Here is a 27851-nt window from a genome sequence, read left to right on the forward strand (position 1 = left end):
CCTCACGTGTCTCTCCGTCCCAGGTGCGTCCGGTCAACGACGAGGTGCCGGTGGTGGCGGCGGGCCTGAGGGCCGTGCTGGGCTGCGTGGAGGGGCGCGAGGCGGTGATCACGGCCGAGTACCTGCACGCCACCGACGGCGACAGCGAGGACGGCGGGCTGACCTGGCTGATCGCCCGGCAGCCGTACCACGGCGTGGTGCTGCGGGGCGGCGCCGTCGTGGACCGCTTCGTCCAGGCGGACCTGGCGGAGGGCGCCGTCTCGTACCGACACACCGGTAGGCGGACGGGGGGTTCCTCGCTGAGGGGCAATTGTTATTTTTCGTGTTGTTCATATTTTTTTTAGAAGCGTAGAGCTGCACGATACATCGTGCTCGTGTGGAATACAATGATCAATTATGTGATCTAAGATGTTTTTTTTATAGATTGAGAAACGATTAAATATTGTTATCGCGATTATTCGCATAGTATTGGTTAACTCACGATTAATATTTTTTTTAATTCAATTTTAAATCCACTCCAATTGAAGTTAAATGAGGTTATCAAATGGAATGACACATTAGATTGCGTTAAGGCATTATTATCTCGCTAATTTTAAGAGCTGTAATTTTTGATTTTATGAAGAAAAATATCGAAGTTTTTTTTTGTCCGATATCGTGCGGTCCTAAATGTAGCCAAAATAGATGATCAAATATCCGATGTCCGTTCTGAAGTGAACCCGTGACAGTTCTACTGATGACCATCATCCAATCCCACGTCGTGTATCTGTCGTCGTTTTCCCCCCCAGGCCTCGAGATCGGACTGACGCCGCGCCACGACACCATCACCTTCGTGGTCAGCGACGCCGCGGGCTCGGAGCCGGCCCCGCCCTGCTGCGGCGGGGTGGGGCCCCCGGGGGGGGGCAGGGGGCCGGGGGGCCGTCTGGCCGACAGCCTGCCCGTGTACGACCTGCAGGTCACCGTGTTCCCCGTGGACAGCCAGGCGCCGACCCTCGTCGCAGGTACGCCATAGAGAGGCTCCTCCCCCTCCTCGCTGGGCTCAGTGTGTCTCCGTGTGTTTGAGAGGACGTGTGATGGGGGATGTGTGTGTGTGTGTGTGAGAGGACGTGTGACGGGGGATGTGTGTGAGAGGACGTGTGATGGGGGAGGTGTGTGAGAGGACGTGTGATGGGGGGATGTGTGTGCGAGAGGACGTGTGATGGGGGATGTGTGTGTGAGAGGACGTGTGATGGGGGAGGTGTGTGAGAGGACGTGTGATGGGGGAATTTGGGATGGAGGTTCCTCCACTGTAGCAATGTCGGGCTGAAAGCTGCCCAATATCATAGAAAGTTCAGAAAGAGACATCGTCATGATCAATTTGGCCAATTTAATAATACGAATTGATATGCATGTATTGTATATATGTGTGTATTATATAACATTATTATATGTAAGTGTGTTGTACCCGAAATGTATTGATTCAGTTTTCATTCAGTCATTCCAAGGGTCAATTAAGTTTAGATTATAATGAATAATTGTTGATTGATGACATTGATTGATTGGTTGATTAATTGATAGATCAATTGATTGCTAATCTAATTGCTGGTACTTCTCCCTTATTCTTCATCCAGGAGATGTATTTGTGGTGGATGAAGGGGGGGGCGCCCCGCTGACGGCGTCCCACCTGAAGGCCTCAGACGTGGACACGGCGCTGGAGGAGCTGGTGGTGAGCCTGGTGTCGCCCCCCCAGTACGGCTACATCGAGAACGTCCTGCCCAGTCCGGGCTTCGAGAAGAGCAACATGGGCATCAGCATAGGTAGGGGGAAGAGCAACGCACAGACGGGATTCTGTTCACTCCTTATGGCCGTTGTTCCAGCCATTGGTGGCACATCTACCTTTATGTTGATTAATTAGAAAAAAGGGTTATCTTCCAAAAGCTATATAAACAAAACGTCATATTTATGATAGACGTCTCAACCACACACACACACACACACACACACACACACACACACACACACACACACACACACACACACACACACACACACACACACACACACACACACACACACACACACACACACACACTATAACGGATATCAATCCTAACATCAACATGAACCTTCATCAACACCACCCTCTCTGCTCCTCCAGCCTCCTTCTCCTACAAGGACGTCCTGGACGGGCACGTGAACTACGTCCAGTCCAGACACCAGCGCATGGAGCCCACGGCCGACCAGTTTGTCCTGAGCGTGTCTGACGGAGAGCGCAGCTCCGCCCCCGTCTCCTTCTACGTCATCATCAGCCCCACCAACGACGAGGTCCCAGACCTGCTGGCCAGGAACATCACCGTGAGTGCGGAGAGCACCGACGGAAATAAACAGTATGGTAGTGGCCGGGGCGACAGCTGGCCGGAAAGGTCCCAGGATCGATCCCTGTGGTTCTGCGGTCCAACTCCCTGAGCGAGATGCCCTCAAGGCTTAGTTATGGTTCCATGTTGATGCAACGCAAGGGGGTTTATGGAGCCTATACGTCCTCGCGGACCCTCATTGCGTCCAACGAAAGGGCCGGACGTGCGCCTCCCAAAAATTGTCGGCTCACTAAAACCCTACGTTAACCTGACGCAGAACAGAAACGTGTTCGAGACTGCGTCGAAGCGACTGCGTGGTCATTGCGTTGCGTCAACGTGGAACCATAACTAAGCCTTTACCCTGTACCTGCTTACTCATGACGTGTCATGAGTCACTGTGAGTCACTTTGGATAGAAGCGTCTGCAAATGTTTTTCTGCACTGTTGCATCACTGGGAAAAGTTGTATATGTATTCCATGAAAGCTTTTAGGGTCACGTTGCAAGCTTGTGACTTCGGCATACAAGTCAATAGTTGATCACAGCTATGTTTGAAAATAACAATGGAAAATCCCAATGTGATTAACCTAGTTAAATTAAAACAGTCATAAAAGGTTAAATTCAACTTTGTTTGATTAAATGTCAGTCCCCAAGGAGTCTGGAGACCCATTATTCACTTAAAGGACAGGTCTTGTGTAACTCCACCCCAAAACTTTGTTTCTGCCGTTTCTTTGCCATGCACCAACATGCTGTCGCCCTCTCACCCCCCACCTCCAGGTGAGGGAGGGAGACATGAAGGTGCTGGACTTCTCCGTCCTGGACGCGCAGGACATGGACGTTCCCCAGAGCGAGCTGCGCTTCAGTGTGGCCACGCCCCCGCGCCACGGTAGCATCATGAGCGAGCACGTAGCGGTGGTGGCTAACAGGAAGAGGGAGGCTAGCACGCTCATAGAGGACTTTACCAACACACAACGCAAAGAGGGTAATTCAATTGTACTTTGTTTTTAATTCGTAGAGTAAAACTAAAACACGTACAATTATTTTATAATTTATTAATCATGAAAGGCTTTACAAAGATACGATATTGATATGAGGGTATTTCAGTTGTCTGTTAATTTGACCCTATATATTGAAAAAGAAAAATATGTAAATGTATGTATGTTTAAAATTTACACAAAAAACACATATTTAAGGTGTAGAAATGAAACCTTTTGAAATGAACCTCAATTGCATTGGTCCCCTGCATCGATTTGTTAATAACTTTACGATTTTCTTTCTTAACTTAGGGATTTCAGGGCTGTCAATCACCTTGACTCTGATTAAAAAATATAGACCACGTGTAGAATGAAAGCATCCAACTCTTACCATCCAACTCTTACCATTACAATGTCCCAGGTGACCCCCCCCCCCCCCTCCCTGAATGTGAGTAATAAAACCCATTGATTTGTTCTCCCATCTTCCAGGCATGACCCTGATGTACGTCCACGACGGCTCTGAGAACATGGAGGACAGCTTCACGGTGCGGGTGACGGACGGCGTGCACACGCTCCAGAGACGGGTGGCGGTCAGGGTGACGGCGGTCAACGACGAGGAGCCCAGGGTCATCCGGTCAGCACCCCGCCTCCTTCCTCCTGAGACCTTGGAGGATGTTTTATAGTTGAGCTTTTAGTTATTTTGTGTTGTCTCGCATCTTATCGGAGGCCCCTGATCCTGAGATCATGTACGTTAAAATCAAACAGACCTCAATATTTATTGCTTTATCTTGCACGATTTTCATTCATTTATTTCAAAACAATATCTGAGCTAAAATGGGGAAAAGAATAGCTCTGGTTCTTCAAATATTTGAAGCTTTAGTTGCACATTTTAGTTTTTCTTGTTTCATTGTATTCTTACATAAAGATAAGATATGATACAACTTTATTATACGATCCCACAATAATTGTCATCAACACATGCACATAAACACATAAAAAGACGTTGAGTGCAACTTTACTTTTGTACCACAAGTTGTGCGATCCATACTTTTAGGGGTCTAACCGTCGTTGTGACCCCCAGGAACAACGGCCTGGAGGTCACACCAGGGGAGGCCCACCTCATCTCCAGCATGACGCTCTTCGCCCAGGACATGGACACCCCGCCTGGGGAGGTCCTCTACGTGTTCCAGAGTGTCCCTGCTCAGGGGCAGCTCCAGCTCAAGGTTAGCATTAGCATTAGCATGAGCGTAGCCTGAGTCTGGGTATCCCCGTGTAATTAGTTCACAAAAATTACACCCCTTCAATGCTGAGTTATTATTTGCATAATTGAAATGAATATATATTATCAATAATACATGAATACATTCATATTAGCTTCAGTGATCATATTTTGAGTGCTAACCATCTTTTCATTCACATCCATAGAGCATTCAAAATACATAAATAGTCCTCCTTCTCATTGGTTCTCTTTTAAAATGTGTCCTTAATGATTTTACAATTTGGTCCATTAATGGACGCCGAGTAACTACGTCATAGAAACAACATTTATATAGATTACTTTTTTTGATCCGGGGGGAAATTGATGGTGGTGTAATATGTCACCTTTAATGTGATTAACCAGATCATCTGAAGCCCAGTATTGTCCTCCTGATCCCCGGGATCTGTTTGTCTGGGCAGGTGGGCGTGGCCTGGGTGACCCTCGGAGCCGGGCAGAACTGCAGCCAGGACGCGGTGGACATGAACCTGCTGCGCTACCTCCACACGGCGCCCCGCGGCGCCGCGGCCCAGGACTTCTTCGTGTTCAGCCTGACGGACGGAGAGAACCAGTCCCCCAGCCAGCACTACCACATCTCCCTCAAGGAGATGGAGAAAGGTAAGGGAGCAGGACGCCTCTGTCCAGGTCCTGAGGACCAAAGGGTTTAAGGTAGACGGTTAGACGTGGCGCCATTCACCACACGAAATTCGCTACTTTTCACATAGTTAGTGTCTGTTTTATGATTCTTATTTTAGTCAATATGCACAAATGAGACAAAGTGTTGGAAGATTATAAGGGATTTCCAATAATTATGAAAGCCGAATTTGTTCCAAACCGCAAGGTTTAGAACAAATTTCTAATCTTGTTGTTGATAATAATAATAATGTGTCGCAGTGTGTCGTTGAACCGGCCCTTCCTGTGGTTTGATTCATATGGTGGTTATTCCGCCTTATTTGTCGCTAATATTCTTAGCTCATTTAATTTTCCCCAAAAGTTAACTATCCAATCTGGCGTCCCCCATTAACCAACTCCCTCCCCCTCCCCCAGGGAACATTGCGGTGTCGGTGCGCCCGGTGACGGTGAGCCGTGGCGACCGTCTGGTCCTCAACACGGACGTCCTGCTGGCCACCGACGGTACTGACCGGCCCGAGGAGCTGCAGTACATCGTCACCGCCCCCCCGCTGCACGGCCACCTGGAGTACATCCGCCACCCAGGCATCGCCATCGCCACCTTCAGCCAGATGGACGTGGTGGCCAACCTGGTGGCCTACGTGCACGACAACCGCGCCAGCGAGCCCACCGACGCCTTTCAGTAAGAGGACTGAGGCTGGAAACATTGATGTCACCCCCTGGTGACCGTCTGTGGTACTGCACGGAACGTGTCGTGAATAACGTGCGTGGACTGCAGACATTTAAAGTGCTTGTGTATTACTGCGTTACATTCAATAGTAACTACACTACACATCTCCTAGGTATCCATGTATATCACATCCCGAGTCTAAAATTGTATCGTTGCTGCCCTCAATATGTCAATTTATTTATAACATTTGAGGGAGTGACCCCTCGAATCTGGCCTTAAAAGTATGAGTGATAATATTGTGTTTCGGGAAAAAAGAAATATTATACAGATAAAAACAACTAACTTTAATCCTGATTGACTAATCAGTATTATGTTGGGATTAATGTAATAATCAAATTCATCAATCACAGAGGATGTTGTTGATCTGTCTTGTACTACAGCTACTTTAACTACTTTAACATTATTACATTATAACTATTAAAACATAGCGATGCCCAGTGACCACATCTTGTACTACAGCTACTTTAACTACTTTAACATTATTACATTATAACTATTAAAACATAGCGATGCCCAGTGACCACATCGCCCCCCCCCCCCCCCCCCCCCCCTTCCTGCGTGTACGCCCCGCCCACAGATTCGTCATCAGCAACGGCAAAACGAACCGCAACGGCACCTTCTCCCTGGGGGTGGAGCTGACGGACCGCGTGCTGCCCTCGCTGCTCCGGAACGAGGGTCTCACCGTGCCCCAGGGGTCCTCCATCCTGCTGGGGCCCGGGGCCCTCGCCCTGTCCGACCCGGACACCCCCCCCGAGGGCCTGGTGTTCGTGGTCCACGAGGCGCCGCAGTACGGCCGGCTGACGCTGGCCACCGGCGCCGGCACCGCCGCCGCCCCGCTGGGGCCCGGGGCCAACTTCACCCAGAGGCAGCTGGAGGAGCTGGGGCTGACGTACGGCCACGACGGGGGCCCGGCCCTGATCGACCGCTTCACCTTCACCGCCGCCGACACCTCAGGGCGGGGCTTCCTGGTGGAGGGGCGGCTGCAGACGGAGCCCGTGGCGTTCGTTGTTCAGGTGGGGTTGGTCGTTCAGGTGGGGTTAACCGTTCAGGTGGGGTTCGTCGTTCAGGTGGGGTTCAGGCAGAAATCTGGGCACCCCGTTGTGGCTGATCAGCTGACGCGTGGTCAGGAGGTGGAGGGAGGAGGTGGAGGTGCTCATCGTTACGAGGTTGTCCTGACTCCTGATGTCGCTTCTCTTTTTGAGGTTTTTGAAGGTTTTGTTGGAGACCAGGGTCCTTTCTCAGAGGACTAGAGAATAGACACAGGTCCTTTCGTAGCTCTAGCAATAGATTTTTTATGAGAATAACTCAGCTTCAAAGGTCCATGTCGGTCCCCTACACGTATAAAATGCATATTTTTGAGCGAACAAGGTAGTTTTGTTGAGGCAGTGACACATTTTGCAAAGTTTAATAAAAAAGATAATACATTTCTACCCCTTTTCCTGATGCCTATGGCCCATCAGCACTCTGTGCAGTTGTTGCATTTAAACCTGGTTGCACAACATTTGAACTTTGACCAAAGGCATTCCCAGACTCACTCGTCACGTTGGATAAAAGCGTCCCCCAAACATCTTAAAGGGGTGACACTATAAGCCGGCGGTCTACTGTCACCCCTTTAAGGTCATGTTGGTTCCCCTCAGGTCCTGCCCCTGGACAGCGCGGCCCCCGAGGTGGTGACGCTGCTGCCCCTGTGGAAGGCGGAGGCGCTGGCCGACGGCCGCTCCGGGATCTTCCTGTCGTCCAGGGAGCTGCGGGCGCAGGACGGCCAGTCCCGGGACGAGGAGATCCGCTTCTGCGTGGTCCGCCCGCTCTACTTTGGCTACCTGGAGAACGCCACCAGGGGTGAGGGGGAGGCCGCTGCCTGGTACAATATCCAACCTCAAGGTTGCTAGTTCGATTCCCCTAACTGCTCCCGACGAGCTGGCTGTCGCCCTGCTTGGCTGACCCCGCCGTCGTTGTGTAAACGGGTGAATGTCAGGCAATACTGTAAAGCGCTTTATAAATGCAGTCTAAGAATTCTAATTGATAATCATAATTGATCTCATACCTCGCCTCCAGGTGATTTCGTGGAGCACTGCTTCTCCCAGACGGACCTGAACCGCAGGTCCATCGTGTACGTGATCAACCCCGCCGTGGGGTCTCTGTCCGACAGCCTGGAGTTCAAGGTGTCCGACCCTCTGGGGAACGTCGGAGCCGCCCACACGTGAGTCGGCGTGCTGACGACGTGAGCGTTATTTTAACACGATGGGCGTCTCCCAGGGTTTACTGTACGGTGAAGGTTTTTTTGGTCACAATGGTTTAACACAAGGTAGTTTGTGATGAAAAGCAAGTTAATAGATGTTACACTCTTACAACACAAGGGAAACTACAGTGTTTTACATGCAAGAATCCCTAAATTGAAAACATTATGGACATTTTGGTAACAATTTGGAACAAATCTGTCGGGAAAATTCCCAAATAGTTTGACCAAAATCTCTCCGGGATTCCAGTTCTCCAAATCAGACCAATGACCTCAACGTTTCAACATTTCCAACAGTTCCAAGTATTTCTGATATAAAAAATAACAGCCAACTTTGTGAGGCCCACCTTGAGACAAACCTGTGTGTCCCTTCCTGTGTGTTCCCCAGGCTGGAGCTGCAGTGGTCCAGCGTGGAGCTGTCCCGGTCCCAGTACTCGGCGTGTGAGGACCAAGGCACCGTCTCCCTGGAGGTCACGCGCAAGGGGAACCTCGCAGAGTCCTCGTACGTCACCGTCAAGGTCTGTGCTAACCAACAAATGGAGAAATGCATGCTTGGAAATGTACATTTCTATTTAACACATATTTTAGTTTTGCAATTTTCTTGTTTTATTTATAAAGCGGAGGATTTTCCATCCCACACCAACTGGCTTCTGGAGTTTTGAACGTAGCCTTCAAATAACAATGTCCACCATCTTTGTCTTGTTTCTAACTCTAGGTGAAAGAGATCACTGCGAAAGCTGACAAAGACTTCCTCCCGAGTGCATCCTCCCTCATTCAGTTTGATCCAGGTACTTTTTTTTCTAATGCACCTTAACAAAAACAGGAATACTATTTGCTAATTCGGTCCTAAAAGACATCAATACATGAATATGATCCAAACCATAAAAATCCTTGTCAACTTTTGCTCAGTATTCCGGTGGAGAGGCTATAAAAAGTCTGAGGGAGGTTTGTGGGTATGGTAGTGATGCACACAACCTCCTTAAACAAATTATTAAAAGACGAAAGAAGATGCATAATTCTAACAATAAGATATAGAGTGACGATGGGGGTAGTAAGGAGCTCGAAAAGTGAAGACTCACAGCATGGCTGACATGGTCCTTCATGGAAGACAAAACATTACGGACATTGAAAGACAAATCTGGGAAGAAATACACGATAAATCCCCGATACGTTAACACCATTAACGCCTTTGGTCCGTGGTTTGAGTTCTCTAAATCAAACCAATGACCGTTTAGGTCGTTGTTCCCGACCTCAACGTCCAAGTCCAACCGTTGAGGTCGGGAGCAATGACCTCAACAGTCCAACCGTTGAGGTCGGGAACAACGACCTCAGCGGTATGAGGCTGTACTCTCTCGTCTCCTCCGTCCCCAGGTGTGCAGAAGAGGAGCTGGACCGGTGTGCTGTTGGCAGACGACCTTGAGGAGGCCGAGGAGACCTTCAGGGTCACCCTGGAGACCCCCGAGGGAGCCGTGCTGGGGGGGCTCACCTCCGCCGTGGTCACCCTCAGAGACGCTGGCCGGGGTGAGGTGGGGGGGGGGGCCTGGGTGGGCGGGGGAGGTGTGTGTGTGTGTGTGTGTGTGTGTGTGTGTGTGTGTGTGTGTGTGTGTGTGTGTGTGTGTGTGTGTGTGTGTGTGTGTGTGTGTGTGTGTGTGTGTGTGTGTGTGTGTGTGTGTGTGTGTGTGTGTGTGTTTCAGTGAAACAAACAACTTGAACTCGAACTCTGTGTTGAATGACCCCCCCCCCCCCCCCCCCCCAGGAGGATGCAGCGGAGAGCAGGGCCCAGACGGGACCCCCGTCCTGGGGGGAGAGGAGGTGGGGACGGGGGGCTACCGGGAGCACGGCTCCATCCACGTGGAGCAGCTCCCGCTGGGCAGCGGCCCCCGGATCATCCTGCCCCGCGGGGACGGCCTCCCCAGCTCTGAGCCCGAGCCCCCCAGGAAGACCCTCAGGGCCAGGGGCAACCCCAGGACGGTAGGGGGGCTTCAAACTGATGAAGGACGAGGGTCCTGCTTCGGCCTCGGCTCATGAAGGGATTCGTACGATAAGGGTTTTCATGGAGAGAGGAGATGGAATAGGTTTCGTGGAATTAGGGGCTGTTTAGGAGCTCATTCGGTTAAGGAAACGGTATCATTTATGGCAGTCGCTGCGGTTAAACGCAGTGTCGGGAAATACGAGTGTAAATTCCTAACCCTGTTTAGTTTGTTGAAAACACTACCAATGACATTTACTACTTTACTGTTCGAGGATTCTATATATTACTGATGAACTGCCAAGCCAGCAAGCAAATGTTCTACTGTAGTCCTTTGCCAAGAAGTTCAGATAGGCACAGTTTAACAGATTACTTTAATCCTTTTTAAATTAAATTAGAATTTATTTTAAGCATGTTTTTTCTTTTTCAGGTCAAACCGTCGTCTGTCTTCCACAACGGCACTGACGTGGTGTACACGGTGAGCTCTTTCCTTCTATTGGCTAGCCGTTTGCGATCATGCTACGCTAACATTAGCTAGAGGTGCGAGCTCCCTAATGTGGTAATGTCCCGTCCCGTCTGTCTGCAGTACCACGGCGTCATGAGCGTACAGGTGGAGGACGAGGCGTCCCCGTCCAGGAAGGGGAGGAAGGCTAGCGTCCGCGTGGTTAGCAGGCAGCAGCCGCCGCCGCCACAGCAGCAGATGAAGCAGCGACAGCGGGAGGTAGCGTCCGCGGTGCTAAACACGGCTAAGCTATCGCCGCACAGGAAAGTCTCAAGCGCCAAAACAACGCCGGAATTGTTGGACGCTCAGGTGAGGTGTTTTATTTTCTGTTCTTTATGTACCGGTTCACACATACAATGACCGGGTGTTTCCAGGTGTTTTAAAAGCTGTCTTTCATCCTCCAAATTGTTTTTGAATTAGTAAAAAAATATATATTAAAACAATTTCACAGGATTAAAATGTATTTTAACCCTAACCCAAATTACAATACGATCATTTTTTTTAATTAAAATATGTTTGTCACAAACCAACTGCTCCATCCTTGTCCTCAGGTGCCCGGGGTCCGGCCGGTGGGCAGAGCGTGTGTCCCAGAGCTCAGGGGCGTGCTCCACTTCAACCACAGCACCAGTCAGCTGCTCAGCTGTGACGGGGTGGCGTGGAAACCCTGGGCCCCCACGGACAAGGCATGGGGACTCTCCACAGCCCTCACCTCCTTCTGCTCTCGTCAAACACTGTCGCTCATGTGAAACACTATAGTTCACGTGAAACACTGCAGCGCATGTTACATTGTTCGTAGAGGAAATATTAATTTAGCGAGATTATTTAAATTGCAGTCAGCTACTTAGGCCCACCCCCTTTTTTGTTTTGGCTGCATTGTGTTTTGATTGAGTCTGGTTGGTTCTCACGCGTTCAGATCTAGCAGTGAGACGAACACATGAGAACCATGAGACTCAATCAAAACACAACGCAGGGGAAACAAAGGGCCAAACAAACAGTGACCGAGTGGTTTAAAATGAACCCTCAGCGACCGTCTCTGATACAACATAAGGCTACCGCAACGACGCTAATTATAAGTGTATTATAAATAGCCCTAATAAATAGCCCTAATACTTACAATAAATCATTTTGAAAACCTCAGCATTCCACAACAACGCAAGCTCCACAACGGCGACTCCCTGGCGAGTCTCAAGACTGTTGTGTGAGTACTGCCAATCTCACAGGACACTGTGTCTGCCTGTTTCCCTTTCCTTCTTGGGCCGGACCCAGATGGTGGCCGGCCAGGCCTGCCCCCGGGGCTGGGCCTTCCAGACCGGGGCCTGCTACATCATCAGCCGCGACCACAAGGCCACGTGGAGCGAGGCGAACAGAGCCTGCAAGGAGAGGTCAGGAGACTGTGTGTGTGTGTGTGTGTGTGTGTGTGTGTGTGTGTGTGTGTGTGTGTGTGTGTGTGTGTGTGTGTGTGTGTGTGTGTGTGTGTGTGTGTGTGTGTGTGTGTGTGTGTGTGTGTGTGTGTGTGTGTGTCAGCCTCAGGGGACCAATCAGACACGGGGTCACTTTTAAAATGTTGAGTTGAATCTTTGGGTTTTTAATGTTAATGTTGAGGTTGTTCATTTGATCCAGATTGGTGAGGGTGATTTAATAAAGGGCGTGTAGGAACTAATTCATTTGATTAACATGAAGGCTTTGCCTGAAGTTCGGCATATTGCTTAAAAGTTCAGCTTTATATATTTCATATATTTCATAGACAGGGAAGTCAATTCATTTAAAAAGTTTGTCTCCATTTCTGCGTGGTTCCAGATACCAAGGCGATCTGGCCAGCGTCCCGTCTAAGGCCCAGATGGACTGGCTGTGGGACTTCAGTGGGAGGAAGCCCTTCTGGATAGGTGACAATGATCACTCTTGTTTTGTTTATTTAGGAACATTTGTAACATAAGAGGGATCGGGTTGAGTTCAATGGGTCTGTGCAATAAGTGTTGCAGAGTACTTTATGCTTTAGCGATTTGAATTGTCTCTCCTCCCTCCCCCCTCTCTCACCCCCTCCTCCCTCCCCCTCCTACTCCCTTTCCTCTCTCTCTCCCCCTCTCCTCTCTCTCTCCTCCCTCCCCCTCCTCTCTCTCACCCCCTCCTCTCTCTCTCTCTCCCTCCTCTCTCCCTCCCCCTCCTCTCTCCTCCCTCCCCCTCCTCTCTCTCTCCTCCCTCCCCCTCCTCTCTCTCAACCCCTCCTCTCTCTCACCCCCTCCTATCTCTCCCCCTCTCCTCTCTCTCTCCTCCCTCCCCCTCCTCTCTCTCACCCCCTCCTATCTCTCCCCCTCTCCTCTCTCTCTCCTCCCTCCCCCTCCTCTCTCTCACCCCCTCCTCTCTCTCTCCCTCCTCTCTCCCTCCCCCTCTCTCCCCCCTCCCCCCCTCCCCCCTAGGTCTGAACGACCGGGAGAGCCGCGGCCGCTGGGAGTGGACCACCGGAGAGGCCCTGAGCTACACCAACTGGAGGCGGACCCCCCCGCGCCCCAAGACCAAGACCAGCCGCCGGTGTGTGCTGGTCTGGCGGCGGGCCAAGTGGCAGATCAGGGACTGCCGCACGGGGCGGGGCCACCGCTACGTGTGCTCCGTCAAGGCCTAGCGGGCGGGAACGAATGCAGGGGGGCCGCGGCGGCCATGTTGTTTAACGGCATCGGACGGCAGTGACGCGCCGACTGAGGAACTATAAACAGACACACCTTTAAACAGCGGCGCTGATGCGCAGAGGGTGAAGGCGACGGGCCTTCCTCGATACCCGACCCGTGCGAGTTCGAGTCCGACCTGGGGTCAATGTGGTACAGGCCATTGCGTCTCCTCTTCAGCTCACCACCCTGTCTCTCTTCACTCTCTCTCCTCTCCATAAAAGCATAAAATAACTAAACACATTTTTTTTTTTTATCACATGACAATGGAGAAATGATCGGGACTGGATTGAACGGTCGCTTGTGGACTCCAGAGGAACTGGGATGACTGTATCCGATTGGTTAAGATGAAGTGGCGAGGGATTTTGTATTGTGTAGGTCATACACAAACCTGTAATTTACCAGGGATAACTGTACCTCTGTTATTCCACTATTGTTTCGATGCTCGTTGATGCTATGATCTTACTTAATGAATGTTCCCAACCTCGGGCCATGTGACATGGTTTACATTATAAATATATGCCATTTCTTCATATGTTTCTTCTACTTCTAAGATTGTTTTATTTTTGACAAACTTGAATTGTCCTATCTGTTCCTTCTTGTATATAAATCTTTGTTTTGACGCTTATTTATCTGAATAATGATGGTACTCCCATTTCGTTGTACTTGCCAGCAGAAATTATGCTTAATTATCATGTGAGGCTTAGATGCGTTCCAACGTAACACACTATCGTATCCGGGCCTATCTTTTTAAGTAGTGTTTATTGTAAACATATTGGTGCATATAAAGCGATCTGTAATAACATTAAAGCTGAAATTGACGAGTACTTAATTATATTATGTCATGTACAATGTATTTGCGTGGTTAACTGATTTGTTCAAATATGTAACCATGGCTGTACTGTAATCTCTATTTAACCTCCTCTGCATTCACGTTTGACATGCTCTACACACATTCATGCAAAATTGTCCAACCTGTGGTTGTAAATATAAAAAAACTTGTTGACAAAAAGTTGAAACTTGTTGAAAAGTACGACATTCAGTTTACAGCAACAGATTTTGCACCCGAAGCATACAAACAGATATATGTATTAAAATAATTGCATCACATACATTAAATCTCTTTTGTATACCAAAAAAGTAAAGCTTTATTGAAACACTCAAGCTAAAGTGATCCCCCTGACCTTTTGGAGAATGCATGAGGAAAGGGAAGGAGTGCTCTCTCCGTGAGGGTCCATGAGGGTATGCCTGCCACCGGGTTAACTGAACAGGCGACCTCGTTATCCCTATCATGTGACCCAGCGCCGACGCATGAAAGAGCCTGTTTCATTTGGTTTTGTGCCGGCTGCTCGCAGAAGCTCTGGCGTTCCGGTCTGGCCGGCAGACAGACCAGTGTCTCCCACTGGGTGAGCTCTCGCTTTTTTTATTTGCCTCTATGTTTGATGTCTGTTTTGTTGTTGTTTTGGTGTCATCTCACAAAAAAATTATATTCTGTGTGTGTGTCCGCGTGTGTAGCTGTATCTGTCTGGCTGTCAGTCTTTGTCTATCTGCGTGTGCTGGTGTGTGTGTGCTGGTGTGTGTGTGTGTGTGCATGTGTTAGCAAGTATATGTGTGTGTGTGTGTGTGTGTGTGTGTGTGTGTGTCTGTCTGAAAAATTGGATCAAACTTTTAGCAGTTATCATCAGAGTTTGAGTGGGCAATAAACAGGGTTTCAATTCAGTTGTATCACTACTAAGACTATTACTGAGCTCTTCTGAGTCCCAACACACCACACTTACCTTCTGTTTGTCGGGGTTGGGGCCATGGCTCGGAATAGAGGCTTTATCCCCTCTGTTGTTGTTGTTGTTGTTCTGCACAGCAGATGGACTGTGACCTCCGTCCAGTGCCAGGCCGCTCATGGATCAAGCGGTCCCCACGCAGGCCCCCTGCGTCACCTGGCTGTCCCTGGCCCACCAGGACCTCTCGGAGATCCCCTACGAGGTCATACTGGAGCACAGCTGTCGTCTGGAGGCTCTGGACCTGAGCTACAACCTGCTGGTGGAGTATCCTTTGTCTGTGCAGCGCGTGTTTTTGAAGAATGTTATAAACAACGTCAATACAATTTAACTGGAATAACGTCACTAAATGGGTGTTCATCAATAGGGGTTCTGTTTGTGCTGCCATTCTTGATGTTTTCATTTAGTGTTAATAATAAATAATAATACATTTAATTTAGAGGCGCCTTTCAAAACACCCAAGGTCACCTTACAGAGCATATAGTCATCATACATATTTAAAAAAAAAAACAAGACATTGTGGAAAAAAATAAATAAATAAATAAATAAATAAACATAAGCAATAAGAAATAAATAAAACAAAAACAAGACAAAACAAAACAAAAAAACAATCAAAACAGTGATCAGTTAGACGTTGTGTGCGAGTTTGAACAGGTGAGTTTTGAGTTGTGACTTGAAGGTTGTAATGGTGTCTGACTGTTTTATGTGTGGGGGGAGGGAGTTCCAGAGCCTGGGTGCTGAACAGCTGAATGACCGGGCACCCATTGAAGTGAGTCGTGATGTGGGGATACATAGTAGTCCAGCAGAGGTTGAGCGGAGGGAGCGGGAGGGAGTGTATTCTTGGAGGAGGTCGCAGAGGTAACTGGGGGCTAGGTTGTGGAGAGCTTTGTAGGTGAGGAGTAGGGTTTTGTATTGGATGCGGTAGTGTACTGGGTAGTGTGTTGGGTGGGTCTCTTCCGCTCTGCATTACGATTGCTATTTAATCACCATTTCACCCCCCTCCAAGTCACTTACAGTAACAACGAATGAAACACAATCTGCAAGTCCACATATTATTTATAAAATGGAAGGAAGGAACACTATAGCCTAAAAAAGAGTAGGCTGTACCGACCACCGTTGTGATGTGACATCACATGTCCTCCTTAACTGGTGTTGACTGGGAACCCGGTGCAACTGGGCCAGCTGGAACAACTCCACACCCTGAACCTGGACCGGAACCAGTACACGTCCCACGTCAAGTTCCCCTTCATGCCCAGCGTCACGGCCGTGTGCATCAACCAGAACAAGATCCACAACCTGCCCGTGTTCGTGGACGAGATCGGCCGCAAGTTCCCCAACATCAAGTCAGTGTGCTTATTTTCAGCTCTCCTTGTCCCTTTGACGATTTTTTTATCAACTCTTGTATGCGCATTGGGCTGGATCACGTTTTCACTGGTCGTTATGGCGTCTTATCTAATGATTTGTGTTTTTGAAATGTTTCGTTTCGTTCCGTTTATCGGTTCATTCCCCAGGGACAGTGTACATAAGAACAACTTTTCTGTAAATATGTCGCAGTAAGTTTGGAAGGCTAGTTCACAACTGCAGTACCTTGGCAGGTCATACATCAAACCCCTTATATTGAATAAACTGATGTCATAAATATAACACCTATGGACAGACAAGACCTTTGTTGGATAGGAGGGGGCAGTAAGTACTGCCATTGATGAGTGAAAAGCGGGCTAGTGGACTTTAGTGGTTTTCTGCTTTCAGTTCTTGAAGGTCTTTTGTTTCATTCCCCATGTCAGCATCCTACCTGTAGGAGTTCTCCATGCAGGACCCATTACCCTATCTGCTCCCTAGGGGCCTGTATCTGCATTCACCCTCAAAATACTAAACAGTAGAAGTAAATAAGTTGTAATCTGCTATATAGAATAAAAAAAGTAATAATACAAATTCAACAATAGATTTAATTTTGATGCGTATTTTTTCACAATAATTGCCACAATATGTCTTGGCTTTTGAAAATCCACTCAAACTGTTGTATTAAAAACAACTGTACTGTATCTCTTGTGTGGATGACATAGATGCCTTTTTAGTATTGGCTGAACGTAGCGTATGTCTTGTCACACCTTAGGATTCTCTGCATGATGAATAACGAAGCCGCTTCGAGCTATTTCAACGGGGGAAGTTTGACCCAGTACCAAGATTATAGGTAAGCAAGAACCGACTCATTGTTATGTGTGCTGTGCTACCTTTTTTTACAAGCACGAATTAATCAAAAACGAATTTCTGTAGAAATATCTTATTCTGAATGTTGCACTGATGTCATGATGCCTTTAAAAGTTGATATCTCACAACGTTTATTATATTAAAAACATTTCCGACAGATGTTTAAATGTATAAAAAGATATTGCTTGACATGGAGCAAACATTGATGTTTTGGTTTATCTTGCTAACTGACAAAATGATGACCAGAGTTAACCAATTAGCTTTTGTAATGTGATTTGAAATCCTTCCGTCTCGTTGAAAGACAGTACGTCATCAGTCAGCTGCCAGCGCTGGAGCTCCTAGACGACACGGTGGTCCTGGAGAAGGAGAGAGCCCAGGCCCGCAAGACCTACCGCATCCAGCAGAGCAGCCAACATGGCCGAAAAAGGCGGGAAGTTCATCGATGACAGTTGTCTCGATCGGCCCGGACAAGGACTTGTTGTGATTGGGTTAGCACACACACTGCAATATGTTACACTTAGCCAGATAGACTAGACAAGGCTGTACTTTGAAATGACCAAATCATGTAATATAATTATAATAGATTGAATGTCAAGCCAATTTTATTTCTGTAGCTCTTAATCACAGTTACAGTCTCAAAGGGCTTGTATGTCGTTATGTGTATCGTCAGTGAGCTGTTTGGTTTATTTTTGTTTATTTGTATGACTATATAATGAATATTCTGCCGTTGTCTGTATTGAATAAAGCAGTCGGGAGAGCAATGAACAGCGTCATGTCCGTGTGTTTGACGGCACAGAGAGACACCAGTATGCTAGCATAGTATAGTCAGTATTGTTGAGGTATTGGGTTCCCTTTAGAACACACCGAAATATTAAAGCCTGTGAATTGCATTTACGGATAAGGAAGACATAATAATAATAATAATACATTTAATTTAGAGGCACCTTTCAAGACAACCAAGGTCACAGGACATACATATATACATACATACATGCAGACTGAGTAGAGAGATGGTTGTGTCATAAAGACATTTTATCGGCTATTGGTTGTTCTGCTTTCAGTGACACTAACATGGATGGTAGACAATGTAGCGTCTATGTTGTAGAACTACAGACAACAGTGCAGACAGCGGTTGGTGTGTGTTGGTGTGGACTGCGTGTATGTTGAGCTTGTGGTGAGAGGTCTGTGTATGTGGGGCTGAATGGTACGAAACTTGACATGGTTAGCTGCTGGAGCACGCTCTGATGCACCCTGATTCAGACACTCTTTTAAACAATCAGACTATAATCAAATATTTATGCATTTATATATGTGTATATATACATGTGTGTGTGTGTGTGTGTGTGTGTGTATATATATATATATATATGTATGTATATATATATACATACATATTAAAATTAAATGCATATGGTGGAATTGGTGATAGTAAGCAACCGGCATCTGACAAAATGTCTTCTTCATTTCACAGTTCCAGAAGAATAGCTAAGACACACTAAATTAGATACATCTCTTATCTCTATTTCTCATGACAGCATTATATGTTCATCTCATGCCTCCAGCAGTAGTAACCACGGGCAAATAGCAAACAGCAACATAATCAAACACAAGGCATGTGTAATGTAGAATTTTTTAAGCTACAAATAAACAAACCATTAATAGACAGATTTTAGAACGTTCCCCTCCTTTTTGAATAGATATATATTGCCTCGCTTTAGACTTAATTTGACAGTTTTTTATGTAACCTCAGAAAACTGCAGAGATGGAAGTGGTGTTCTGATGGGCTGAGGTCACAGACTTTGTCCTGACATGCAGGTAGTCTCGCGGTCTGACTTATCTAGCGCTGTTTAAAAATAAATTGATCCTCCTCACATAACACGCTTGACAATTGATGATCACAATGTGTAAAAATGATAGGACAAAAGGGGAAGATTGAGCACAGACCACTGTGGCCTGCTAGTTTTGAAAATGTTAAGCACTGCAGAATCACCTACATTAACATTTCATACCCTGATTACATTGTGCTGTAAACAGTGATGAAAACATGCTCTAAACTTTGTGTGTATTTGTTTCCGGATCTTTCTTCTGTTCTGTTCTGTTTAACATTACATCCCCATCAGTCACATCCTCTGAGGCAGCTTCTTCAGGTTCTGAAACACAAACATTTCAATCCGTCAATCATTCTATTAGAAAGAAGGAGAAGGAAGAGAGGATATTTATATTTAGAGCATTTAGCCAAAGTTTTTTATCCAAAGCGACTTACAATAAGGAGATTTTTCAAAAGAAAGAGAAACAATTTATCGCTGCCGGAATTGGTAATTACCAAGTGCCAAGCACTAACAATTGTTAGGTTCTTTGTAAAGAAGGAGGAAGAGTTATTGTAAGGGAGAAGGATTTATTCTGTACCTTTGTGTGTCCTCCAGCAGCATCCGCCAAATACCCCGAGAAGAACCAATAAGAGGACGGCCCGAACAGCATAGAGGAAACGATGGTGATGGGAGGGGGGGAAGGATGTGGGAGGGAGGGATTCGGGAGAGGAGGTTGCTGAGGAAAGAGACCACATAATAAGAAAGACAAGCAAGCCTGCTGTGCTATTTAATCCTCAGATGAATCAACAGAACGCCCAATGAAAGAAGTTCAGGGCTGATATCACGCTACAGATGACGGGTTGACCCACATTGTTTTATGGTAATTTCAGAACCATTGTTTTAATTAATTAATGATAAAGAAGTTATACAATAGTCCCCCTTTAATGTGACTGTATAACTTCACCATGTGGAGACCAAACAGAGCTCACCTCTGACAGCCAGCCAGCTCCCTGGAGACTCGGCATCAGAGAAGGTACACTTGTAGAGGCCTTCATAAGATCTGTTGACAGCAGCAAAACTCATCTCTCCCGTCAAACCGACCCCAATGAGCCGCCCATCTTTGGAGAAGGTACAGGACTGGTTTATTGGGGTCACAACAACCAACTGTTTACTGGACTTTAGGGACGTCAGGCAGCGAAGTGTAACAGAAGTTCCTTCTGGTACAGGGTGGACAGGACTCCCTAGGATCACAGACCCTTCTGTAGAAACACAGCATACTGTAAACCCATCTACCAAGCTCTATACTAGACACTAGACACATGCCGATAAATGTCCTTATAATTTGTGAATAATGTACTGAGAAATCCAACTGGTGATAAAGAGCCACACATACCAGTCACTGTGATGTTGACCGCTTCCCCTCGTTCTCCAGAGCGGTCACACCAGTAAGAACCCTTGTGATGTATTCCTGCCAGTGTAATATTACATTCATGGCTCTTCTGAGAGCAAGCTGATTTAGAGTCAGTCATTATATGCTCATCAGCTCCGCAGCATAACGTGAAACTCTCCCGTTTGAAGAACTGAGTCCTGGATGGGCTGATCCCCAGAGAACGGCCAAAGCATGGACCTGTAGTCAACCAAAACATTAGAATTCAGTCAATATTTTTAGAAATCAGTCAATTAAAACCTTAGAAATCAGTCAATTAAAACCTTAGAAATCAGTCAATTAATTTAGGAAGCAGTCTTTCAAAACATTATAGATTAATCATTGCATTTATAAAACAATAAACACTAGGAATCAATAAATAAACCTCAAAATCAATGAATCAGAATAAATCAATACATTAGAAATCTGTCAATCAATACATTTAGAAATCAGTGAGTTAATACATTTAAGACGGTTTAACTCACTGTTTCCCCGGGTGAGGTGCAGCAGGACCGGGATTAAAGTCAGCCCTGAAAAGCACCGTGAACATTAATTCATGATCACATCATCCAGCCCTGCTTGATGATTAGTTAATGTGAAAAGATAGTTCATAAATATATCAAAAATAAAAATATCTAAAACATACATTACTGACCCCAATGCAGATGTATTATTTTATACCTATACATATTCAGTATAGACATTTTGAGATAATGCAGATTAAATTTAAATATGAAATATTGCACGGATAGATGAATAACATCCTACTTACAGAACATTGGACTTCATAACACGCTACTGAGCGTTAGATTCATAACACCGACTGATTCTCCGACAGACTGATTCTTGCTGTGATGTCTTGTGAGCCTTCACACATGGGAGTGACAGAAGGATGTGCGTGGCCTGGGCTGTTCAGTTCCTCCTGCCTGTGCGCCCACAAGTATTTCGGTATGTGTGATGTTAATCAAATGTTTGGTCACATGTTATCAATCCAACTTAGTGCACTATTAATCATCAATATTTATCTATATCTATATCAATTTCTATATATATATTTTTGTTTTATTGATTTCTAAATGTATTGATTGGTTTCTAAAACAATGTTATGTTATCTGATGTATTGATTGACTTCAGAGAGTTGGACTTCATACTGTAGAGCTGATAAGAGAGGAAAGACTCACGCTTCATCATTGTTTGTTCTCATGTCATGGAATGAATGGAATAACTCCTATCTCTTTACCTCTTCGTCACTCTTTATCACATCGTCTTCCGCCTAAAATCATTAATGACATTGTATCCCTTGCCCCTCCCCAACATGATGTTACTAGTGCTGGAGACATGGGATAAACCGAATCAGGGGCGGTTCTAGACCAATTTTCATGGGGGGGCCAGACTGGGGCCAGTTGTTGGGTTGGAGGGGCACTTTGGGGGAGCGCAAAATATTTAGTTTAGTACTGAGTAACGGCATTCAAAAACACAATATACAATAATTGGCTTTTTCCCATTACTGCATTTATTTCAGTAGCATAGTATTAAGTGTTTCCTTCAGTTACAGCTTTTGTCAGTATTATACATTTGCAATGTTTCATTGGTTAAAGCAATTGTCAATATTACAACATTTTGGGTTTCCTTCACTGACGTCAAACCACTCAGTATCATACATCACCAACAGCAATAAAGTCAGGTTGGATGTGTTTTAAGTAATTCTGTATCAGGTGACTGAGTAGAGAGATTGTTGTGCGATTAAGAAGTTTTCTCGGCTATTGGTTGTTCTGCTTTCAGTGACACTAACATGGACGGTGGACAATATAGCGTCTATGTTGTGGAACTAAGGACAAAAGTGCAGACAGCGGTTGGTGTGTGTGGGTGTGCGACTGCGTGAATGGCTCTGGCTGGCCATATCATCATCTTTTGAAATCATTATCAGGTAGCCACATTTGTTCACATTATGCGTCTGCAACAGACTCCAACGATCTGCCGGAACTAGCAAGATTTGTGGTTAAGCTACAAACAAACAAACCATTAATAGCCAGATTTTAGAACATGCAGAACATGTTTTTTTAATAAACAAACACAAAAAACATTATTTGTGCAAAAAGTAATATTACTATGAAACATAGCATTCCCTCCTTTTTGAATATATATTTTGCCTCGCTTTAGACTTCATTTGGCAGTTTTTTATATAACCTCAGGCGACTGCAGAGAGATGGAAGTGGTGTTCTGATGAGCTGAGGTTACAGACTCTGTCCTGAACTGCATGTAGTCTCACGGTCTAGCGCTGTGTAAAAATAAATTGACTGCCCTGACACGAGAGCACTCGACAGTTGATGACCACAATGTGTCAAATTGATAGATAGGACAATAGGGGAAGTTTGAGCACAGACAACTGTGGCCTGCTCGTTTTGAAAATGTTTAGCACTCTGCAGAATCACCCACATTAACATTTCATACCCTGATTACATTGTGCTGTTAACAATGATTATAACATGTTCTAAAGTAAGGCTTTGTGTGTACTTGTTTCCTGAACTTTCTTCTGTTCTGTTCTGTTTAACATTACCTCCCCATCAGTCACCTCCTCTGAGGCAGCTGCTTCAGGTTCTGGAACACAAACATTTCAATCTGTCAATCATTCTATTAGCAAAAAGGAGAAGAAAGAGAAGTTATTTACTTTCAAATTTAAGGCATTTAGCAGAAGCTTTTATCCAAAGTGACTTACGATAAGGAGATTTGTCAAAGGAAAGAGAAACAATTTATCGCTGTCAGAACGGTAAGTACCAAGTGCCAAGCACTAACAATTGTTAGGTTATTGTAAGGGAGGAGGAAGAGATATTGTAAGGGATGAAAAGGAGTAATGCATGTATGCAATAGTTGGCGGAGGACGTGGAGGAAGAATTATGTTGGGGAGAAGGAAGAGTTATTCTGTACCTTTGTTTATCCTCCAGCAGCATCCGCCAAATACCCCCAGAAGAACCAATAAGAGGAGAGTCCGTCCAGCGTAGACCAATGGGAGGAGACGGTGGGGATGGGAGGGGGGGAGGGATTCGGGGGAGGAGGTTGCTGGGGAAAGGAGACCACATAATAAGAAAGACAAGCAAGCCTGCTGTGCTATTTAATCCTCAGATGAATAAACATAATGCCAACTAAAAGAAGTTCATCGCTGATATCACAACATTGTTTTAATTAATTAATGATAAAGAAGTTCTACCATAGTCCCCCTTTAATGTGACAGCTGAACTTCACCATGTGGAGACCAAACAGAGCTCACCTCTGACAGCCAGCCAGCTCCCTGGAGACTCAACACCAGAGAAGGTACACGTGTAGAGGCCTTCATGAGATCTGTTGACAGCAGCAAAACTCATCTCTCCCGTCAAACCGACCCCAATGAGCAGCCCATCTCTGGAGAAGGTACAGGACTGGTTTATTGGGGTCACAACACCCAGCTGGTGACTGGACTTGTGGGACGTCAGGCAGCGAAGTGTAACAGGACTTCCTTCTGGTACAGGGTGGACAGGACTCTCTAGGATCACAGACCCTGCTATAGAAACACAGCAAACTGTAAACCCAGGTCTCAGGGCATTAAACTATTGAACCACAACGCAGGTTGATGAACGACGTTAATGCCAGGTGTACAACTGGGTCATATTGTCTAAAAGGATCATTGATCCATAGTGCAGTGCTTCCTGATGGCATTATTCATCAGGAGTATGATGAATATTGTAGTGAGAGAACTAACTGGTGACAAAGAGACAAACATACCAGTCACTGTTATGTTGACCACTTCCCCTCGTTCTCCAGAGTTAGACTGACACCAGTAAGTGCCGCTTTGATATTCTCGAACCAGTTGAAGAACACATTCATGTCTCCTCTGAGAGCAAGTATCTGAATTAGGCATTATACGCTCATCAGCTCTGCAGTATAACGTGAAACTCTCCTCTGTGAAGAACTGAGTCCTGCATGGGCTGATCCCCAGAGAACGGCCAAAACATGGACCTGTAGTCAACCGATCAAAACATCAGAAATACAATCAATTAATTCAGAAACCAATCATCAAAACATTATAGATGAATCAATACATTTATAAAACAAAATATACATTAGGAATCAATAAATAAATCTCAAAATCAATGAATTCGAATCAATCAATACATCAGAAATCAGTCAATCAATACATTTAGAAATCAGTCAGTCAATACATTTAAGACGGTATAAACTCACTGTTTCCCCGGGTGAGGTGCAGCAGGACCGGGATTAAAGTCAGCCCTGAAAAGCACCGTGAACATTAATTCATGATAACATCACCCAGCCCTGCTTGATGATTAGTAGGAGTGTGAAAAAATAGTTCATAAATAAAAATATCTAAAACCTACATTAGTGACCGCAAGAGTATGTCATGCAGATGTATTAAGTTATACATATGCATATTCAGTATAGGCATTTTGAGATACTGCAGATTAAATAGAAATATAAAATATAGCACAGAGAGATGAATAACCTCTTACTTACAGAACATTGGACTTCTTAACAGTCTACTGAGTACTAGATTCATAACACTGACTGATTCTCAGACAGACTGATTCTTGCTGTGATGTCTTGTGAGCTCTCACACGGGAGTGACAGACGATGTGCGTGGCCTGGGGTTGTTCGATTCCTCCTTCCTGTGCGCCCACAAGTACTTCTGTAGGCATGATGTTAAACAAATGTTTGGTAACATGTTATCAACCCAACTTTATCAGTAAATAAACATATATTTCAAAATAAATGTGCAACACGTCAATTTTCAATATTGATTATTTCATGTGAAATACATACCCTGGATCAACTTGTGCATTTATAGTGTGTATTGCCTTTCTGTATTCAAGTATTTTATATATATTTTTTATATTTGTATTGATTTATTTCTTAATGTATTGAGTGATTTTTATATGTATTGATTTATAATGTATTTATTGAATTCTAAATGTATTGAATGAGTTCTAATGTATTCATTGGTTTCTAAATTAATGTTACGATATCTAATGTAATGATTGATTGACTTCAATGGACTAAAGGAAACAATACTGAATAAAGGCTCTTTTTAAATCTTTAAATGGCAATGCATTCAATCTGGGGTTTAAAAACATGATATTTGTTATTTAAATAAATATGATGTAACTCTACTATTACAGACACAAGTAACGTATTCAGTAAGCATATTCAGTAAGCATTGACTTTATTTCGACAGTAGGTGTCGCTATATCCCCAATAGAGAAACGTACGCCTCTTTAGAGCCACTAATTAACCAGTATTGCTCGAGCCGTGACAAGCAACAGTCGGTGCTCGTTTTTACCGCAGGTATGAGTACAAAACAAGATGTTTCTGTTATATTTAGTAACCCTGTTCTGTAACTTGTTGGTACAATGCATTAAATACATATTTGTTAGTTTTTTTTCCACTGTTAAACAACATTTTACATCTTAATTGACTTAATCGTTTACGGCCTATAACTTAAGCCACCTGGTAATAGGCCTACACTAAAGCCATGATTGTAGTTGTCTGCGTGTCTGCACTTCCGACAACAGTGGGTGCCATTGCAATACTCTGTGTTGTTTCGCCGGCTGTCTAAACGCACGTGGAGAAGCGAATGACTTCATTGCTATAACTATAAAAGCCCTCTTAGCACACAGGTGAGCCAGATCTACCTGCCTGTTCACACAACATCATTCCGCAGATTTATTGCAAATTTCAACCTGTCAAATTTAGATAATTTATTCGATATGCACCTCCCTGGAGGTTAGGAAGGACACGGTTTATGGGGCAAATGGATATCAAACAAAATACTTCGCAGTTGAAGTAATTTATGTGCTTGAGTAATACATGGAATAAATATCTTTAGCAATTCAGACATGTTGAAAATCGTAAGGAGTTTCCACCCTCCGTATTATTCAGTTTTCAGTGGGAGATACTGTACAACCAGCAGACAGAATTAGGCCACAGAACAGCACCATACAATCATTTGATTATACACCGTTGCTCTAAAGGGGCGGTCCTAAGATTAAGCCTTTAGGGGATAACGCTTAAGTTTACATATGTGTGTGTTTTACTGTAATGGGTTCATCCCAAGGGGAGCCATCCAGGACTGATTGATTATTTAATAGGGTTATAGCTTCTACAACCATGGATCTATATGTTATAGGAGGGTTTGATAGGGTTGTATCTTCTACATCCATGGGTCTATATGTTACAGTAGGATTTGACAGGGTTATATCTTCTACATCCATAGGTCTATATGTTATAGGAGGATTTGATTGGGTTATATCTTCTAATTTATAGGTCTATATGTTACAGGAGGATTTGATGGGGTTATAGCTTCTACTTCCATGGGTCTATATGAGGATTTGATAGGGTCCATAGGTCTATACGTTACAGTAGGATTTGATGTGGTTATATCTTCTACAAACATAGGTCTATAAGTTACAGTAGGATTTGATGTGGTTATATCTTCTGCAAACATAGGTCTATAAGTTACAGTAGGTTTTGATGTGGTTATATCTTCTGCAAACATAGGGCTATATGTTATAGGTGGATTTAATAGGCTTACTGTATATCTTCTACATCCATAGGTCTATATGTCACAGGAGGATTTGATGTGTTTATGTCTTCTACATCCATAGGTCTATGTGTCACAGGAGGATTCACCGATTGGTCCTCCGACTCTCCTCAGACCCGGCCTTCCCTCCAGCCCTCAGCCGCCCTGACGGTTTGGACGGAGGCCCGGATGGGAGCGCTCCTCTCGGGTACGGAACAGAGGCGGGGTGTGGCCTCCGTGGTTCGGCGGTCGCCCTCGGGTTGGAGGGTAAGGTGAGGTGAGGGTGAGCCGTCGAGCAGCCATCAGGAAGCACACATGTTGTTGTGGTGGTGCAGAGGTCAGAGGTCGGTGTGGGGGGGTCTGGGGGGGTCTGGAGGGGGGGGGGGGGGGGGGGGGCGTGACCGCGGCCTGCCCTGGAATCCAATCGGTTACGGTTCAAATGCAACTAGACGGAGTTCACCACGAAGCATGGGCGCCTCGTAAAGAAAAGGAGCCCTGGCACATACACGCGTGAGAGCCCACGCACACGCACGTGCAAGCACACACACACACATGCACGCACGCAGGCACACACACACACACACACACACACACACACACTCAGGCACGCATGAACACACAGGCACGCACGCACGCTTGCAGGCACACACACGCACGCACGCACACACACACACACACCCAGTACGCACATGCAGAAGTACACATACACACACACACACACATACACACACACACACACACGTAGGAGTTTAGGAATCGATACGTGTCATGTGCACACACATACACACA

The 27851-nt window shown here is 45.6% G+C and overlaps 4 protein-coding genes and 1 long non-coding RNA gene across 7 annotated transcripts in view; 2 read left to right on the forward strand and 3 right to left on the reverse strand.

Moving 5' to 3' along the window:
• frem1a (Fras1 related extracellular matrix 1a) overlaps positions 1-14802 on the forward strand; it is a 29498-nt gene extending 14696 nt beyond the window's left edge. The window contains exons 16-37 of one of the 2 annotated variants that reach the window (XM_056575685.1): positions 24-276; positions 786-998; positions 1608-1793; positions 2135-2331; positions 3105-3309; positions 3791-3935; positions 4383-4524; positions 4979-5174; positions 5604-5868; positions 6494-6929; positions 7554-7755; positions 7972-8116; positions 8541-8670; positions 8868-8940; positions 9524-9673; positions 9909-10123; positions 10552-10599; positions 10708-10932; positions 11175-11306; positions 11890-12005; positions 12421-12506; positions 13038-14802. In XM_056575685.1, the coding sequence (XP_056431660.1) occupies positions 24-276; positions 786-998; positions 1608-1793; positions 2135-2331; positions 3105-3309; positions 3791-3935; positions 4383-4524; positions 4979-5174; positions 5604-5868; positions 6494-6929; positions 7554-7755; positions 7972-8116; positions 8541-8670; positions 8868-8940; positions 9524-9673; positions 9909-10123; positions 10552-10599; positions 10708-10932; positions 11175-11306; positions 11890-12005; positions 12421-12506; positions 13038-13240 (3963 nt within the window). In that variant the 3' untranslated portion in view covers positions 13241-14802. Of the gene's footprint in view, positions 1-23; positions 277-785; positions 999-1607; positions 1794-2134; positions 2332-3104; positions 3310-3790; positions 3936-4382; positions 4525-4978; positions 5175-5603; positions 5869-6493; positions 6930-7553; positions 7756-7971; positions 8138-8540; positions 8671-8867; positions 8941-9523; positions 9674-9908; positions 10124-10551; positions 10600-10707; positions 10933-11174; positions 11307-11889; positions 12006-12420; positions 12507-13037 lie in introns of those variants that run through there. The other variant, XM_056575686.1, reaches the window with a different exon arrangement.
• On the reverse strand, positions 6796-11848 carry LOC130370231 (uncharacterized). Of its 2 annotated transcripts, none has more exons than XR_008892989.1 (4): positions 11151-11848; positions 8500-8672; positions 7961-8178; positions 6796-7736 (listed from the first exon to the last, which is right to left on the reverse strand). It is a non-coding gene; the product is annotated as an uncharacterized LOC130370231 (long non-coding RNA). The 2 variants fall into 2 exon arrangements; XR_008892988.1 differs by having other exon boundaries at positions 8500-8677.
• Positions 14803-15149: 347 nt separating the features above from the next.
• Positions 15150-18064, forward strand: LOC130370217 (uncharacterized). Its single transcript, XM_056575936.1, has 4 exons — positions 15150-15344; positions 16238-16398; positions 17169-17246; positions 17565-18064. Exons 1-4 carry the CDS (start codon positions 15177-15179, stop codon positions 17707-17709), a joined length of 552 nt encoding a protein of 183 aa, XP_056431911.1. The 5' UTR covers positions 15150-15176; the 3' UTR covers positions 17710-18064.
• Positions 18065-18682: 618 nt separating this feature from the next.
• LOC130370163 (uncharacterized) lies at positions 18683-21358 on the reverse strand. Its single transcript, XM_056575866.1, has 6 exons — positions 21270-21358; positions 20983-21027; positions 20465-20698; positions 20061-20330; positions 19670-19807; positions 18683-19413 (listed from the first exon to the last, which is right to left on the reverse strand). The coding sequence occupies exons 1-6, from the start codon at positions 21274-21276 to the stop codon at positions 19313-19315; spliced, it is 795 nt and encodes a 264-aa protein (XP_056431841.1). The 5' UTR covers positions 21277-21358; the 3' UTR covers positions 18683-19312.
• A 2375-nt stretch (positions 21359-23733) lies between these two features.
• On the reverse strand, positions 23734-25068 carry LOC130370429 (uncharacterized). Its single transcript, XM_056576183.1, has 4 exons — positions 25001-25068; positions 24713-24757; positions 24254-24487; positions 23734-24032 (listed from the first exon to the last, which is right to left on the reverse strand). The coding sequence occupies exons 1-4, from the start codon at positions 25041-25043 to the stop codon at positions 23734-23736; spliced, it is 621 nt and encodes a 206-aa protein (XP_056432158.1). The 5' UTR covers positions 25044-25068.
• Positions 25069-27851: the final 2783 nt, after the last annotated feature.

This window comes from Gadus chalcogrammus, chromosome 17, assembly GCF_026213295.1.
Source record: "Gadus chalcogrammus isolate NIFS_2021 chromosome 17, NIFS_Gcha_1.0, whole genome shotgun sequence".
Taxonomy (NCBI): Eukaryota; Metazoa; Chordata; class Actinopteri; order Gadiformes; family Gadidae; genus Gadus; species Gadus chalcogrammus.